The sequence below is a fragment of the Panicum hallii genome, chromosome 5 (genome assembly GCF_002211085.1).
Source record: "Panicum hallii strain FIL2 chromosome 5, PHallii_v3.1, whole genome shotgun sequence".
NCBI classification, from domain to species: Eukaryota; Viridiplantae; Streptophyta; class Magnoliopsida; order Poales; family Poaceae; genus Panicum; species Panicum hallii.
Window position 1 is genome coordinate 53,903,070 of NC_038046.1, and position 17,686 is coordinate 53,920,755.

General features: G+C 45.3%; 3 protein-coding genes across 6 annotated transcripts; 1 reads left to right on the forward strand and 2 right to left on the reverse strand.

The window, feature by feature from the left end:
- The first annotated feature begins 200 nt into the window (after nt 1-200).
- On the forward strand, nt 201-3,214 carry LOC112896031 (EEF1A lysine methyltransferase 2-like). Its single transcript, XM_025964063.1, has 7 exons — nt 201-616; nt 875-1,000; nt 1,723-1,857; nt 1,933-2,029; nt 2,225-2,328; nt 2,504-2,555; nt 2,873-3,214. The coding sequence occupies exons 1-7, from the start codon at nt 336-338 to the stop codon at nt 3,068-3,070; spliced, it is 993 nt and encodes a 330-aa protein (XP_025819848.1). The 5' UTR covers nt 201-335; the 3' UTR covers nt 3,071-3,214.
- Nucleotides 3,215-3,475: 261 nt separating this feature from the next.
- On the reverse strand, nt 3,476-7,002 carry LOC112894656. 4 transcript variants are annotated; one of them, XM_025962428.1, is made up of 10 exons: nt 6,772-6,799; nt 6,595-6,689; nt 6,135-6,482; nt 5,747-6,003; nt 4,933-5,004; nt 4,733-4,800; nt 4,497-4,647; nt 4,320-4,400; nt 4,132-4,221; nt 3,476-3,952 (listed from the first exon to the last, which is right to left on the reverse strand). In XM_025962428.1, exons 3-10 carry the CDS (start codon nt 6,199-6,201, stop codon nt 3,944-3,946), a joined length of 795 nt encoding a protein of 264 aa, XP_025818213.1. In that variant the 5' UTR covers nt 6,202-6,482; nt 6,595-6,689; nt 6,772-6,799; the 3' UTR covers nt 3,476-3,943. The 4 variants fall into 4 exon arrangements, with proteins under 4 accessions (XP_025818213.1, XP_025818211.1, XP_025818214.1 ...); XM_025962426.1 differs by having other exon boundaries at nt 3,476-3,935; nt 6,772-6,793; XM_025962429.1 differs by lacking the exon at nt 6,135-6,482 and having other exon boundaries at nt 3,476-3,935; nt 6,772-7,002.
- A 5,181-nt stretch (nt 7,003-12,183) lies between these two features.
- LOC112894666 lies at nt 12,184-17,044 on the reverse strand. Its single transcript, XM_025962441.1, has 9 exons — nt 16,732-17,044; nt 15,622-15,818; nt 14,759-14,931; nt 14,281-14,565; nt 13,989-14,047; nt 13,840-13,876; nt 13,692-13,763; nt 13,039-13,342; nt 12,184-12,874 (listed from the first exon to the last, which is right to left on the reverse strand). Exons 1-9 carry the CDS (start codon nt 16,877-16,879, stop codon nt 12,500-12,502), a joined length of 1,650 nt encoding a protein of 549 aa, XP_025818226.1. The 5' UTR covers nt 16,880-17,044; the 3' UTR covers nt 12,184-12,499.
- Nucleotides 17,045-17,686: the final 642 nt, after the last annotated feature.

The window sequence follows — 17,686 nt, forward strand, 5'->3', positions numbered from 1 at the left end:
AGTCGGTCCAGGTCTGTCCCAGCGACTAACGGCCTTCAAGGCCTCAACCCAATCTCACTCGCACCATTCAATCTACGCACGTCACTGACTTCTGGTCCCGCAATTGCTTGGCTCCACATTTCAGTCGAGAAATCTCGAACCACCCGCCGTCCCTCTCCAAGTACCCGCGCCATCCCAACGAACCGGGACACCGACACGTAGGCCAATCTCTCCGCGGACCCACCTGTCATCTTCGAGCCGCCTCGCGTCCTTCGTCCCCGTCCTCCCGGCACAACCAGGCCAGCACGCCAGCGTCACGAGAAGGCTAGGGTTCCGGCGAGGCGACGGCGAGCGCCATGGCGGGGATTCGGTGGCCGCCGGAGGACCCGGAGATCTTCCCGTCCCGGATGGTCGGCAGCGGCGTTTGGGTACCCGTCGCCCCCCCGGGCGAGATGGCGTCGGACGACGACCGGTCGGTGGCCGCGGACTCGTGGTCGATCAAGAGCGACTACGGCAGCACCCTCGACGACGAGCAGCGCTACGCCGACACCGCCGAAGTCCTCCTCGCCTCGTCCTCCGGCTCCGCCGCGGCCGCGCCGTCCGCGTCGGTCGCCGCCAACCCCTCCTCCGACTTCAGGTGAACTGATTTCACTCCATTTTTCTTGTTCCTGCGCCGCGAAATGGGCGAGCTTCTGTGATCTGATTCCTCGTGTTGGGGAAAGTAAAGGGGATCAATTGTCTGCCCCTTAAGCTTAATTTGGTCCAATGATCTCTCGGTTATTGCAATTTGATCCAAATCATCTTATTAGTCTGGTTCCTCTAAGAAATCATCTTATTAATCTATTAATCTGGGGCCAGCGCATTCAAAATTGTCTTTGCTGTGAATCTTGAACAGCTTCGACAAGGATGTCCCTGACTCCAGCGACGTGGAGCCTCCGTTGCTGGTTATGCAGAATTTCCAGGATGGTGCTTATGCTGAGGATCTTGCTAATTTCCATGAACGCAGCCACGCTGATGACTGGTAACATTCTTCAAGCTATTTTCATGTAAACTTGTTTGTCGTATGCACTAGAATTTAGAGTGGCAGGCTCAGTTGCCTAGATGACGAGTGCTCTGTGCCATGTGTATTTGTAATAAAATTTGGTTTGAGCTTGGCTCGGAACATTTTATGAGGAATCAGGGGCATTATTTTAAGAATGTAAGATAGGGTTTACAAACTCTCTGCATTTGCATGCCTCTAGCGTTTAGTTTTGGTATTACGGTGGCTTTTCAGAAACACCTTTTCTCTAGATCCTAATGTCACACTTAATTAGAAGCATCTTTGTAGGATCCAGAGCAGCAAAAAACTTACTGGAATTAGCAAATGTTCCCGTAACAAACTAGATTCCGCAGCCGCGGTGCAGCACACCACGATATGGCAGCCACTAGTTGTCCCTTAGACCTGTCTTTCCAAGGCAATTCACTTCAGGATGGGAAAAATAAATCTTCTTTTATCCATGTTTAAACTTTACCATCTTTACTTTCAAGTTTATCCGAATATATGGTGATTATTATTATCTTTTATTGGAGGTTTTGCTGTTATAAGCTATGTTTACCACCCATTGGTGGAATAAGGGATCAAAATCTTCTGAGTAGCCATTTTCCCATTCAAGAAGAGATGCAAATATAAATTGTGTATTTGTTCTATTTTGTATTATTTCAATGCTTATATTGTTGTTGACAAAAGCTTGTGTGAGTTTGCAGGTTTGGCACTGAGGTCATGGATATCCGTGTAGGCTGGACCAAAAATTTGTGCTCAAGCAAGGATTTGCCCAGCTGCAGCGTACTTGACATTGGGACCGGGAGTGGTAGGCTTTTGCAGCAGCTTGCAAAGCAAGGGTATGCTAAGGAAATGTGATACTGTGATATTTCATTGTTAGTACCAGTACTGATGTGTTAATATGTAATATACAGATTTTCTGATCTGACTGGGATTGACTATAGTGAAGGTGCCATTGAGCTTGCACGAAATCTTGCAATCCGTGATGGGTTTGAGCAGATTAATTTCTTGGTGAGTCAGTCAGTCGAGCATATAATGTAAATTCGCATCAGCATGCATGTCCATATTGCATGCCCTTCTTGTGCTTTCAGTTTATATTATAATATTCTCTGTGACTATCTGGTTGTATGTTAGGTACAATACCAGCCTCCATATTGAAAGAGCAGAAAAGAACCATTTCAGCTTATATGAATGGTCCTTTTGCAGGTTGATGATGTATTAGAGTCAAAGTTGGAGAGAAGATTTGAACTTGTCATGGATGAAGGGACTCTTGATGCAATTGGGCTCCATCCTGATGGACCTGTGAAGAGGTAAATGCATGTTTGCTGTGTAGATATTGATATGTCCATAGTCTTATCATACCTTAGGTTTTCACACCAATGCTTGCATGTTTTTAATTGCTTAAACTTTTTTAACGAGGAAAGAATGAGATCATTTGTTTGCGCACATGTCTAAACTTTTAATCTGTTTTCTTTTGCATTCCAGAATGATGTATTGGCAATCAGTTGCTAGCTTGGTTTCCCCTGGTGGTATATTGGTCAGTTCTTCCATCCAAATTGAAACTGGAATTTTCCTTTTCTTTATTGCTAGGACATTTGTGGTAGAATTATAAACTCAATTTTATGTTGATGGTGACACTTTGTATATCCCTATGTTATCTGCTTGAAATTGCTATTTGCATATCACACGCTGCCCTACTGCTATAGTCCTCCTTTTGCTAGATGCTTATTCCCTTTCTATTAACTATCTGTTGGTAATTTATATGACAGAATAGTCTAGCATATCTCTGTAAGAGAAATATGGCTATTTAAAAGATAACATCATCCTCTGATGTTTCTTCGATGTATTTTTTAGGTCATCACATCGTGCAACAGAACCAAGGATGAGTTGGTGCAGGAGGTGGAGAACTTCAACCAAAGAAAGCTTGGTGCTATGGGCTCAGAAGGTTTGCCAGTCATTGACGCTGCGTTGTTCAGCTACCTCGACCACGTTCAGAGTTACCCTAGTGTGGATAGTTCTTGCATCACGACCGTTGCTTTCCTGCATAAGTGAAACATACATGTATGCCTGGTTTATTGCCCCCAGAAAGTTACCGTACCTGTTACTATATTAACTTTGTACCCAAATCACTGATGTATCTGGATGGTATTTTAGTATTTTACTGTTGGATTGGTTCTTTGGAGTGCTGTTTTGGTATTTCTGGATGCCTAAATCACTTTGGTTTTGTTCTCCCTGAAAGCGTGTCCAGATGCAATCCAACAAACAAATGTTTCAGTGCGTGAAAATTGGGTGTAACACCCGACCAGAAACACAATGAACTGCACGTATATTCATCAGCCATTAAAGTCTTCTGGCCATGTATCAAAGCAAAACCAAAAATGCATACTTTGACTGCGATCAGTGATGCGAGATGCACGATCATAAAAGAAAAGGATAAGTCGCCAATAGATGAATTCGTAAACTAAAACATAGTTCGTTCCATTTGCAAGTACTTTTGGCAACATAATATCTTGATGAGTACACAAGGGTAGGCCGAACTTGCTGCAGTAGAAGCTCGCAAGTGACAAGTTAGTCTGCTACTTTCTCATATGTACAGGAGTAACAGGGCCACTACGTTCTTCTCTATGCGCATAGAAGCGAGTGGCTTCAGGCTATCTTACTATGTCATCATATACTCATTTTTTTTGGATTTCTTTGGTCCTTTTCTTGTGAGCATTCTTGCTTCTGTCAGCTCCACAGAGGCGCTGGAATTTCCTGTCAGATTGGAGGTTGGAAGGCATGTTTCTTGGTCATGTCAGTAGACTGGTATGAGGCGTGGTTGCGAGTAATTTGATCGTGCAGAATTGGTAACTGTGTCCTCTTCTTCCTCCTCCTCCTCCTCGCTTTCTGATGATGATATATATGTTTCCCGTCTTTCCTGCAGTGTTAAGTGATCTAAATCCGAGAGTTATGCCTGAGAAAAAACCTAGGTTGCTACTACTACAAATGGAGAAATCTTAACAAGTGTGACGTGCTATTATGCAATGTCTGCTGCTGCTAAACTTAGCAGGAACAGGATCACGATTGCAGTTGGCACAGTGGGATTGTAAGCAGAGATTGAGTGATGAAATTACCTGCTGCCGCCGTCGACGATGGAAGCTTGCCAAGGCTCTGACCATCACCAAGATTGGGAATAGGATTCCTGCGGTCCTCAGCACCAGAAGCTTTATTTCCAAATCAGAATGCACAATAAGAGGCATCAGGTCAAGAACAATAACGTAAGTCATAAAAGATTCTGGTGAGTGATGATCATCCATCTTACTGAGAACAAGGCCAATGAGTACTCCCCGTTTCCACCGACCATGAGAGGAAGAGTGTGGCGAAGGACTAGGAGTGACATGAACTGTTCAATGATTCAATCGCAACGATGGATCTTCATCAGAAAGGAGATAAGAGGAAACCACATCAACCAGGGTCGGATTTGATGTCAGAAACTCACAATTAGGGCGACTGTCCGGCAACACAGAGTGCTGCTTCTTGTCCTAATAGGAAGGTAGTCCTCATAACTGTCCATGAAATCACGCTCTGTCGGCACCATTGTTATTATCTGGGCATCATTGAGATCTTGACGGGCAATCTCCCAGTTCCCTCTGTTCGGAGATGGTAAAGCATTATAGAGTAAAATAAGCAACAAGACAAACAAATTTGCTTAAGAATGCTTAAAAGGATGAGTACCTGAAGTTCATCGGTATACTTCCATAGTGGAAGAGCTGCTGCGGGGCAGTATAACCTGGCCTGAATTGCTGAAGAAATATAGCAAACTTAAGTCCATACTCCATAGGCATGTTTCCATAGTTACAGATTTGTTAAAGCTGTATCACAAGCTATTCTTTTAACCTACAACAGATCTGCATAATCCACCTAAGCAGTTTTACCTGCAGACATATTTCGCAGATGGTGTCGCCTTTCTCATTGCACCAACGCTGAATGCATTTCCGGTGTGCATACTGCATGACAAGAGCTACCAATTTAATTTTGTTTCGATCGCTGTATAGCCAACTGAAATAATACATTCCTCACATCATAGTATATGACCATTTTCAGAAACAAGAATATGCAATAAGGTCAACGCCGGGGTGTTTTTGTTTCCTTGAAGTTCCAACTAACATTTTTGCCTTGCTTATAGCGTAATGTGGGTAGTTGCCCCACACTGTGTATTTGTGTGAAGGTCACACTCACAAAGATAGCTCCATCCATTTTGCGGGAAAACAACACCTTCCCCTTCCCTATATCATTCAGCACAATATTATGTCACTGTCCAATAGGATGGCCCAATACATATAGGGTAGTGCCTTCCAAGCCACATTGTGACAAACACAGTTGATTCGGTTCATAGCTCGTGTCCACAATGACTCTCAAGTTAACATGAAGCTCCCAGGTCCTAATTGTACAACCTACTACATCTAACCCTAACCATAAACGTCAACAGTTTTCATGCCAAGTCAACGATACATTAACTAGTGTAGAATTAGAAATATAAGCAGACCCCCAAAATACAATTCTGGGACCACTAGTCACTTTCCCATCTTCTACTGAAACAAGTAGGCAACTTTTCATTTGAAAACAGGAACTGAAAAAATGAACTCTGAGAAACAATTCCGTAATCATCAAATAGTAAGGCCATAGCCCATAGATCAGCCGCATAATCAAGAGCAACTATTTTGGTTCAGGATAAGAGAGCAGGATTACCTTGAGGCTGCCACAGCAGGCGCAGGGAGCCTCCATGCTGGAGTCCCAGTCCTCCTCCTGGCAAATCCTGCACTCCACCACCTTACTCGCCGAGCCGCCGCCGCCGCCGTCGTCGCCTACGCCGCGATGGCAGTACTCGACGGCCACCGCCTCCGGATGCAGATCGACCATCTGCTTCCCACCGCCGATCGCTGCCTCCAGCGTCGACTCCGTCAGCAGCCGGTCCACGAGCAACGCGAGATGGTCACCCATCAGACCTGCGCGCGCGCAATCCATGGCTCAGTGAAACGGAACCCAATGGCGCCAACTCCAAAAACATTGCACACCCGGAAGAAAAATAAAACGCAATCGCAACTGCCAAATTTGGTAAGGGTGCCGAGGTGCACACCAAGAATCAAGAATCCGATGAGGAGCATGCGGTTGCTGGAAGACTGGAGGGGATCCAATGCACGCATGCAGCTGTTCCTCTGTGTTAGGAACTGACTGACTGACAGAAACCAACTGCTTGAAGATAATAATATTTTTTCGCAAAAAAAATACTAAATTGATAACCGCAAGAAATGGAGGTTGGATTAGTGAATTATTATAGCAGGCGCAACGAGAGAGGCCAAAGATTATTTGCGGTGGATAGGCTAATCGGCAAGTGTACCAAGAACAGGTAGTAGAACCTCCACATTTCCGAACAAGTCATGAATGGGCGAATTTATTGATGAGAGCCGGCAGAATAGGGTGGTTGCTAGCATACAGCAGCATGAGGAAAGCGCATTTATTAGTGTTAGATCGAAGAAACACCATGAAAACAACAAAAGCAAGACAAACAAGATTGACCACCAAGAAACCGAACTCACCCAGGAAGAAGATAACAGGAGGACGACCGGGAAAGAGGGTGGCTATGCAGCTGGTGAAGATGTCCAGAGCACTCTCAAATCTCAATCTCAGTGCTCTGACAGGTTAAATCAAACTGAATAACACAACAGCACCAACGAGAAGAACTAGATGATGGGGCAAAAAAAACAAATCTTTACCTTGTCCTAAGTACCAAGAACAGAGCCCCGGGAGGAAGAGGAAGCTTCGAAGGCTGGATTCGGGGCAGGGTTAAGGCACGGAGGGGATTGGGTTGGATTGGGGGAGGGGTTAAGGGACGCAAGAGATGGAGTGCCCTCGGATGTAATGCAGCGATGGAGGGGAGGCCAAGCCAAGGCAAAGGCAAAACAAACCCTCTCTGCCTCTCACCACCGCTCCCCCTTGGGGCAGATTTAAATTAGAAGAGAGGCAAGGTAAAGGGGTTGGGAATAAGCACTGGTATCACCCGGCAACAGCTTCACTGATACTGCTGATCTTTTGTAGGCTTCCCTGGAATGGCCTCCGATTCCTTGTCACTTTCCAAAAGCTTTCTATTCTATTTTCTGGAGGTTTGGAGGGGGTGAAAAGGCTCAACTTTTCCTTTGGCTCGTTTCTTCTGAATGCAGGCTTCCCTTTTCATTGGAGCTCAGGATTCACAATGTATCTTCTCAAGACACCACCAATTGGAATTATTCAGTTTTCAGTTTTCACCTAGCTCTGTACTGACCTCATGTTATGGCATGTCCTGGCGGTAATGATACAGTTATGCCTGTCCCTGGTACAGGAGTTGTCGAGAGGTATTTCGCCACATCTTTTCTTGCACAAACTTGTGATCAGAAATGCAGAATACAAGTATTTTATTCAGACGGATGAGCTAACCTACACTACACGGTCTGCGATTTCAGTTCAAAATCCTTTTTTTTGCATGAGTTGAGAGCTGAGCTGCTAAAGCTAAGCCACATGATTATGATTAGGAACTAATAGACGGCTGAGATGTGAGCTCATCCATCATAGTAAACAGCTGTATCATTAGCATGAAGACCTTTTTTTTTTCCCTGGAAAGAAGTTAGCATGAAGATTCTCCCTGTACTTGGAAGAAGGCAATGCAAAGCTCGAGGGAAATACGGATTCCTTGTAGTTGTAGGTGGCCCACCACTGCTGCAAGCCTGCAACGGCAGACGGGCGAAGGAAGTTACAGGAGTGCCCCTGTGGGGACTCGGTAGCTCCACTGCCCTAGGCAGTAGGAAGCAGTAGGCTACCCGCTTTGCACACGTTTGCCGCGACTGCTACGCCCACTCCTCCGTTGCCGCCAAACCACGATGCCCACTCCGCTCTCCCGGAATTCCTTTTCGTTCTCTCCTCATTTCCTGACACGGGAATCCTCTATCTCGATTGCAAATCAGAAAGTGTGCAATGTTCGACCGTGACCGTAAGCTGTTGTAATCGAGCAAAAGTTTCATGTACTAAAATCTTATTTTCCTTTCTTCGAAGAGACTAATTTTTTTTTAAAAAAAATTAGAGAACTTAAAATTCACTAAAACAATATTGCAGAGTCGACAGAGGAAAAAAAAAAGAAAACACATGTGAAACTACAAGGTGCTTAATAAGGCGTGTTTAAGGAAAGACAATATTACCATTTACTAAAGCACTTAAAAAATCCGTAACCATCTTTTTAGCCCATTTTACTCACCAGAAGCAAACTCAAGCGACATTCTTTCTAGGGATCCCTTCTTTCTATGAGCATCCACTTCGTATAACAACTGTATTATTTCCATTAAATACATCGTCTTGTTATTTCTTTCTCATACCGTATTTCCACCTTTTTCCCTCATAAAAAAACTCAACTGCCTCTCTGCACGACTGTACCTGAGAGAATGGATGGCAGCTCGACAAGTAGCAACTTGACAAATCCAATTTGATGTATCTGAAGTGACAATTCATCCATTCAGGTATGCCCTACCCTAGCAAAAGCTACAAGGCTGGTTGCTTTGGCATGGCTATTGGCAATGCAGTGCAGGCTTGCAATTTGGCACTATTCTTCTCATGGTGAAATGATGCTGTCCAGCGCTAATGTGTAGTATAGCACTATAGCTAGCCTAAGAATTTCAACTAGTTGTGGCTATACGTATTCAGTCGAATAACTCCAAGTTCTTCAGACAAGAAAATGTGACCGCTCGTCTTGTCCATTCCATCACCAACTCTCCCGGGAACTCATCTGAAACGTGCCAAACCAAAGCCATCTCTGAGCTTTGCCGGTCAACTGAGGTGACCCAATCGCTGGCCAAAAAGCGAGCTGGGCCTTGTTTAGATTGCAAATTTTTTGCAACAGTGGAATTGTAGCGCTTTCGTTTGTATTTAACAAATTTTATCTAATCATGGACTAATTAGACTCAAAAGATTCGTCTCGTGATGTACAATTAAACTGTGCAATTAGTTATTTTTTTACGTACATTTACTACTCCATGCATGTATCCTAAAATTGATGTGACGGAGAGAGTGTAAAAAATTGGACTTCCCTGGATTTCTAAACCGCTGTTGCAACCAGGTCAGGCTGGTAGTACTTTGGTTGGAGTTGGGTTGGTGAACCCCACAGCCAAGCCTGTCTCCTCTCGCAACATGCGGCCGCCATATGGAGTTGTGCAGAGAAAAACCTAGTTGTTTAGGTGTGGGCGATCTGGTTTGGTTGGCCTATACTCTGTCTCCATGATCTTGTTTAAAACAAACACATCTGCTGTACTAATTGATGGCCTCTGCATATCTACCCCGAACACAAGGACTGTGTTTCCTCAGTTGAAATGGAAGAGCGTGCGATGATTTTCTTTAAAAGTTTGAATGGTAGTAGACAGAATTTGTTGCACCTGTTTCCTTCACTTTGTATTCAGGTTGACTGGATCCGCATAAAAATGGTTAAAATACAGATGGAGCAGAAGAGCATCACTTATATTTTATCAGTGAAAAGCGATTTGCCTTTATGTTGAAGCAAAAAGAGCAGAGCTATATTTTGGCCATGAACTAATATTCTCTTGGGTAAACTCTTTTTTTGTTTTTGGAAAACTCGACATCTTTCAGAACCCTAAATGTATGGTAGGGTAAGAAGATAGTGTTTGTTTGCATGGTTATCTACTTGGTTTCTCATCAGGAGCAAAAGATACACATAAAGATTGTTGCTCATCAACTCATCTACATAAAACACATACAGGCAGTGCTAGAGTTTTTAAGATTGGCCAAATCTCCACGCCCTCCTGTTTCCAAATGGTACCATTATCTATACTAGGATATCTCACACCCATGGATCCGTATCAACTTAAATGTCTGCTATATTGTTTCCGGAACACAAACATGCACGCTAATTCTACTCATGTGATGTGCTAGTACACTTGTCAATTCCATCTGAACCACATCGCCTCACAACCTTAACTTTCTTCAGCGTCTTATTTATTTGCCTGGTCCTGTATTTGCAGCAAAGTACCTGTTGTTAGGCCGCTGCAGGTTCCTCTGAGAATGCAGAGGTTAGGTTCTTTCTTTTATGATGCTAGCTAATCATTGTGGAGTCTCGTGCACTCCCTTGGAACCCTGATGTTTTGGTGGACAAGCACCAAGGAAAGAATCGAAACTGTGCACATTCTTTCAGTAGAAAAACACCATTCAACTGTTTATATCATTTATTTCCTTTTGTTTATGCTTCAGGTTGCTTCCCAGTCCCCTCTTTTTAGGAACTGAAGCAGCCGTATATATCATCGCTGCCTTTGAAAAAAGAAAAAAAAAAGGAATCAGTAATCTGTATGCTGCATATGGAAAAAGAAAAAGGAATCACTATGTTTCGAGAGGTTCTCAATCGGTGAGAAGGAAACATACGGTGTGGTATGAGGCAGTATGAAATGGAGCATAATAGATCGTGGTCGTGATCGATGTGTACGCATTCTCCAGCAGGCTGCTGGGTGCAGGTTAGATTGCAGATGGGGTGCTCGAGTATTGCAGTATCGACCTTCTCTAGGTAATGGGAGACATACGGTACGTAGAAGCTAACGCCAAAATGCCGCAAATACATGGGTATCGTCAGATCGAATCATGGTCCAGAAAAGAAACTGAATCATTCGTGCACATCCAGTGATAATTCAGGTCGGTGGAACATTTCGTGATCTGCGAACGGAACCAGATGCGCCATATGTTGCTCCAGTTCACGAATTGAAAATTTGAAATTGGAACCAGTTCTTCTGTAGTTGTAATCTGTTCTCTGATCGCGCCAGGAGACCAAAGGCTGAGATTCAGCGAGGGGCTGGGAAGCCGTGAAAGGAGCTGCAGATCTCTGAAACGCCGGGTAGTACAGCGGCGACAGCTGGTGGCAGCATGAGATTGTCAAACCGGTGGCTGGCGTTCTTGCAAGCATAAATAGAAACCCTAAAACCCAAATGATGATGCAACGTTCCCAGCTTATAAAGCTGAAAAATGAATAGCGCTGCTCCTTTCGTCATGTTCTGCTCCCGGCGGATCAAGACTTCCAGCTCCATCATCATTTCCCCAGAGAAAGGCATTAGGTCAGTCAGTTGTTCAGTCCTTTTTGTGTTATACCTTGGCAAAAGTCAGCGTCCAACGACCTCCTGAGAAATCAGACAACGAAGTTCTTCATCTCCTACCTATTACATTCAGGTTTATCATTACCTTGAGGATGAACCATGCAAGCACAATTCCATTTCCTTTGTACTCAGGATCAGAAATCAGAGTAGCATAAATTAAATAGGCCATCATGATTTCGCTGCTAGTGAGCAGACACCGTCCAAGGATGGAAATCAGTTGCCACCAAAGCAACAAGACTACAGTGGGACTCTGGTTACACTGACACGCTTTTACCACATTCTATCCAGAGCTAAGTTCTGGTTCCATGATGCAGCGCCATCACTTCAAACCGAAAGAGAGAGGAAGAGGAAAGACATGCGCACTTGGGCCACTAAGACCTGCAATCTTGCAACTCACGGAAGTAAATTTCTCCGGACCGTTACAAGTGCGGGCTGTGTGGTAAAAATGGTAAAGGCGTTTTACTTGAAATTTACGTAAACAAAAAGATGCTCCTACATATATCTTTGCCTTTTTGATACACATTCTTTTGGTGTTGCTCCACTTTTGTTTTTCTGGGAATGCATGCTCTCTGGAGATCAACTTTTTCCATTTGCCATTTCTGTCCTCAATAAAAGATTGCCAGTTCGGGTGGCAACTGACATGAATGATTGTGTGTGAAGCAAGAGTAGTGCTCCCGCAGAGTCGCACTGAGCACTTGATATTCTCGTTTTTTGCCGATGGTTCTGAGCCGGCTACAGGGCCCAATCCACACACAGAGATAAGAGACCTTGATAATTTAGAGGAAAAATTTGTGTGGCAGCACAGTGAAATAGACGCTCTCCTTCTGTACAACCTGGACCCTTGTGCTCATGAACTGAATTACTCCGTAAAATGCTTCGCGTCCACCTGATCAGGTCCAATCCAACTCCAAGCAGCCATCACTGATTAGCAAGCACTTGTTTCTCCAACCACGGGAACACCAACAAAGCCTTCTACACAAAATAGGCATACACGGATTATACGCTACACAGAACATGTTGTCCAGCTGAACATCCAGAACAACTTAAAGTGAACTCTTCTCATTAGCCGCGTGATAGGGGGCTCGCTCCCATCGTGCTTACTTCTTACACTGATATATCATAAGCCATGGCATCAGCAATTCAACATACAACATAAGGAAGCCCGCATTCGACCTAAACTCTCCACTGCAAAATGGGGCTTTGCCCCGCAGTGCTTCCGTCTCCTCCTCCTAACTATCTCCAGAACCCACTATACCGATACTATTTTACATAGCCATAGCCATGGAACTGTACTAAATCTTGGTTTACCATGGGCATCGTAAGCGCGCTCACCCACTTATGGTAATGGAGAGCTGTCTACTGGTGTGATCCTCGACACTGAAGCCAGGTCAGACACCTCCTCCCTTTGGGGGCGGTCCGCAAAGAGCATCCAGACGAGGTAGAGAATGAGGCCTGAGGCGATGAGCACCAGGCCTGCGGAGACTAACCCGAGGTCGCGCTCCACAGGAGGGCAGTACTGCGAGGCGATGGCGCTGAAGGTAGCGCGGACAAACTTGCAGTCCTGGAAACTGAGCAGGACCGGAGCGTAGTAGTAGAGCGCATAGCTTACATTTGCAGCTAAGACAAGTTGTCCGTAGATTTCAGGAGTCAGGGTTTTGTTGCCTGAGCACAGGTCGGTGTCTTGGGTCAAGCATGTGTAATTCTGCCAGGCCTGCAAAATTTAAGAAAAATGCTATGAAAAAAGACTATATACATGACCCCAATAGACTATTTCAGGATTCCAAATGGAAGTTCAAACGATCCAGATTATGATAGAAACCTTCCATGGAGAAGCATTGACAACATGAAAATTGTCAGGAAGGAATCAATACTTACTGTTGTTGCGTTTTCAAACGTGACCTCCCTGGACTTGCAGGGACGATCATTGAAGTTTGAATCATATGGAGAACATAAGTAAGGCATCAATTGCCCAGGATGCTTATGATGTGGTCTTCGGTTTGAAAGAGCAGATATAGCCCTATTAACTATCCTCACAAGCATCACCACGACTTCTTTGCTCTGGTACAAGGTACGATTTGTTGTACTTTCATCCACACATGGAAGGATGTTGCTGAGAGCTGTCTCTGCTTGAGGGTGTTGTGCCCATTGGTCCATTGCTTCACAGGTATCCTTTGCAGCACTGTTGTGAGAAGATTGCAATACTGTTAATACCAAAAATAGTCCTTACAACAGCATATACTTACCTAGGTGTTTTTTTTAAAAGCTATACAGCGGCCCCCGCTGCAGTTACCTAGGTGTTTGGCAGGGAAAACTATTGATGCAAGTTGCTAACTTAATGAGCACACAGCATTCTATCAACTGACATACTGGTCCTGCAATATGTTTTCATTTCCTTTGATGGTTGCATAACAAAAGAGTGAAAGACTGACAAAACTGAAAAGAGGTTCAGTAAGAAGGGTACACCAAGACTATAGTCCCACCACTCCTAAACACATTCACATCAAAGACAGGTCAAGTAAACAATATACCTGTTTAGTATCAGGAAAATTCCTAGAAGAATGAACAGAGCCGCCACCATTTTGCAGCATAAGGTAACAAATCTGTAAAGGTCAAATGGAAAGATGTTAAAATTGCAACAGTACAGCACACTACTTGGCAGATGGGCAGAAAGCTTACATGTAAACTGCATATCTTGGTCCATATAGCTCTAAAACTGCAGAAGGGAGGGACATGAGTGTTCAGAAATTAGAAGATAGTGGTAACACACATAATATTACGAAGGAAAAAAGGAATAATTTTGGATGTTGACTAATAAGACTGCATACCATATCCAAGGAATGCAAGAACTGGTAACAGCGCAGCTATGCAAATCAATACAACAGACCTGCAAGGAAATATGATTTAAATTTTCAAATTGCAATTGCAGGCAAAACATTACTAATATTGCTAAAGCAACAGCATCATTAACCCATTTGGCATGTGATTATGTTTCTTGTCAATATAGTGGTGTCATGTTCTAAGAAAGGTGGCCTACTGATAATAGTAGCTGTAAAATGCTGATTCTAAGGGTCAAGGAAACAAGACAGAATCTAGTGAAAGGGCAGTTCTCAAACGTACATGATATGGAGAACTTTTCTTATCCTTTTGTAATTTTCTGCTGTCTTCTGAGATATGGTATCAGCTGCTTTATTTAAGTCCCCCTTTAAATTGTCAATTTGACCTTGAATGTCTGATGGAAGATACAGTGCTGCCACAGTGATTGTCTGTGCAAATGACAAGTATTCTGTAACATTCCTTAGGGATTGAATGGTGAAATCAGATTGATTTACAACAAAATCCACAGTCCGTGTAGCTTCTTCATGGAATTTACTCTGCCCATACAGAAGGACAATGCACCCAGCTCTGGTACAGAATGAATAATTAGAAGAAATCAGAACCAGTTATGATACAAAACTTAACTGTGAATGAAGAAGTTTTATCTGGACAGAATAACAGACATAAAAATAAGGTAGAATAATCATATGCTATGACAATAATCACCCAAAAATTACAAAACAAAAGAAGAAACAATTACTGAAGAGGGTAAGTGCATTACATTAAAGTAAGAGCAAAGACCACGAGTAACACAGGTTGTACTATATCTGCACGAGAAACCTTTCTTTTGGCCATTCTTGATCCAAAATAGCATCGTCCAACCGCGGCCATCCCAGAAAAGATGAACCACAAGGCAGCAAGAAGAAATCCAGAAACTCCTGTGAATGAAACAGACTGAAACAGACTTGATTCAGCTAACATGGCAATGAGTGTGAGTATTCTGCAAAATGGAAAAAGGATGGATGGATTGAAACATAGCAGTCGCATCCTAAGTAGAAAAACTCAACAATAACATGTTTTATTGCCCTTGGTAAATATAGAAGTTCAGGCTTTGGCCTAGTTTAACTTAAAAGTATGCTATGTCATCCCATGAAGGCATTTTCATTTGAAAATTTGCACTAGTATTCTATTGACAAGAGAAAGTTGAAAAATATAAGACAGTCCTACAATATCAACTGCATATATCTGAAAACTGAACTTCTTCAGTTATTTCTGAACTTTAGACAGCTAAGCATGTAACTGAACTGACACGTGTCATCAGCACACTGTACCCATCAAGTGTAAACATTATAAATTACTAAATTAGCCAACCACAAAGATATTGTATAGTCTTGACTCTTGGCCCATGCAGTGTTTCCTCTTACATGAAGGAAAGAATCAAGATAGTCCAGCTCCTCGACCTTCTAGATTACTCAAAGTATCAGCAGCCAACTGAATCTCTGGTTTATATAAAGCCTGTACTAATCCTATCAAACCTGCTTCCAACAACCACATAAATACTACCGTCATGCTACAGTAGCATCTCTAACGAAATTGAACCTTTATGCGCATGAGACTTTCTAAAGTTTAAACAAGGACACATACCGCCCAGTAGTGCTTGTTGGTGACATTCCACCCTCCTTCATACACTCGGAGATGGCGGAGAACGTCCGGCCGCCGCGTCCTGTCCTCTGCCAGAACCAGCGGATACTTCGCGCTAGGGGCCATAGCTGCTGGCCCCGCCGCTGCGGCCGGCGTCCCTTTCAGCAGCCCCTTTGCCCATGGCCCCAAGTTCTTCACCTCTAAAATAAGACAGATATTTTCATGAAGCACAACCTTTTACAACCAGCATGGCTGATATATTTGCCAAGAACTGAGAATTAAAGTTGCCACTTGCTTACACGACACGGAAGGCAGAAAGTGCACGATACTGCGCATGAATAAATTACGAAGATCTAATGTCAATGGGAACGACCGAACGAGTGGAACGTAATAGGATTTTACAGAGGAAATAAAAAAGAGAGTTTCAATCCCAACGAAGAAATGCGTCGTGTGAGCCTGGTCCAGGCGCATGTGCATCAACGTGTGAATGCGACGGGAGAGAGGAGGCCACAAGGGGCAGGTGGATCAGAGCACCGACATGACTATTAACTACAGCAATCGAAACAGCCAGTACTTGACTTGTTCCTACCGAGGCACTAAAATTAGCATAGCCGAGGCATATCCGGGGTTTAGAAAGTGCGCCGCAGTCAATCAGAGAAGATCTGCAGACAGGATCGGCAGCTATATATACGTATAAAACTAAAACAAGTGTACGCCGTACAAAAAAACAGAATCCTCCAGAACAGAACAGTGTACTCGCGCTGCGAAATCGAGCGGAAGAAGAAACAGAGCCGAATCATACGAGACTCCAATCGCAGAGACGCCTATGTCGAGTGAGCTGAGATCGCCTGAGAGAGTTTCTACAGAAGACACCCTACCAAAAGTAACCAATCAAAACAGTACACGCCAAAGCGCTCCGAAAACCCGCTCGTAATGAATAACAGTAACACCATCACCAATATCGCAACGTCCTCCGCGCCACTCGGAACGGATCGGAGCCGACGATCGAGCTCGCCCGATCAACCCGATCCCCCCTTGTCACTCGATCGCCCACAAACGACAAACTAACATCGGAACCAGACGGAGATCGCCGGCGGCGGTCTGGGCGGTTACCTGGCGCGCTCTCGATCTCCCTCGCCGCGCCGCCGAGGTCGGCGAGCGAGTCCCCCGAAGCGTCGGCGCCGGCCGCCACCACCAGCAGCGCCGTCGCCGCCGCCGCAAACACGGCCACTGCAGCGGCGGCGCGGCGGGCTCCCGCCATCGCTGCGGGCACCGCTCACGGCTCACGGCGCGCGGCGCCGCCCCCACCGCGCATCTAGGGTTCCCGACGGGAGCCGGCGGCGATGGGGTCGCGGCCCTCGCGAGACGGCGGGGAGTCAGCGCGCGCTGGGGCGAGTGGGAGACGAGGCAGGGAGACCGCCGCTAGTGACACTGCGCGCCGCGCCACTAGCCGGGTCAGGGTCTTGTAAGTACTGCTACAGTGCTACTGCCTCGAGGGGAGCGAGACCGCGTGTGCGCTCCGCCGTGTGGCCCTAGCGGGGACGATGGCGGATGATGACGTGTCCCACCTTTCCGAGCTCAGTGGGTCCCACACGCGGAACACGTGGGGGTTGGGTCCCGCGTGCCAGTGGGTGGGGCAGAGCCCGGTGTGTCGGGTGGACGGGTGCACTTAGCGTTGGAGGCAGAGGGCGCGAAAGGGGCAGGAGAGGACGCAGGAGCCAGGAGGTGATGGACCGTGGGACCCAGCCGGATCTCTTGCGCCGCGGCGGTGGGGGCTGGTGCTCGCGAGACTACACTAGGCTCGGATTTACAGGTAACTACGAGATGTGCCACTGCTGCTGCCCCTTGAAGGATTCCTAGAGCGCAGGGGTAGTTCAGGGAACTTTGGGAGTGGGGGTCCGTCCGGCAACGTGGAACGGGCGTCTCTGTCTCGCGGGGGGAGGGCCCACCTGCACGTGTCTTGATTTCCAGTTACGATGCGTGTCCCCGTAGTGGGACGGTCATTAGTGCGGTGCAGCAGTGCTTCCTTTCCCTCGCGTTACCTTTCTTCCAGATCACCTTGCGTTTC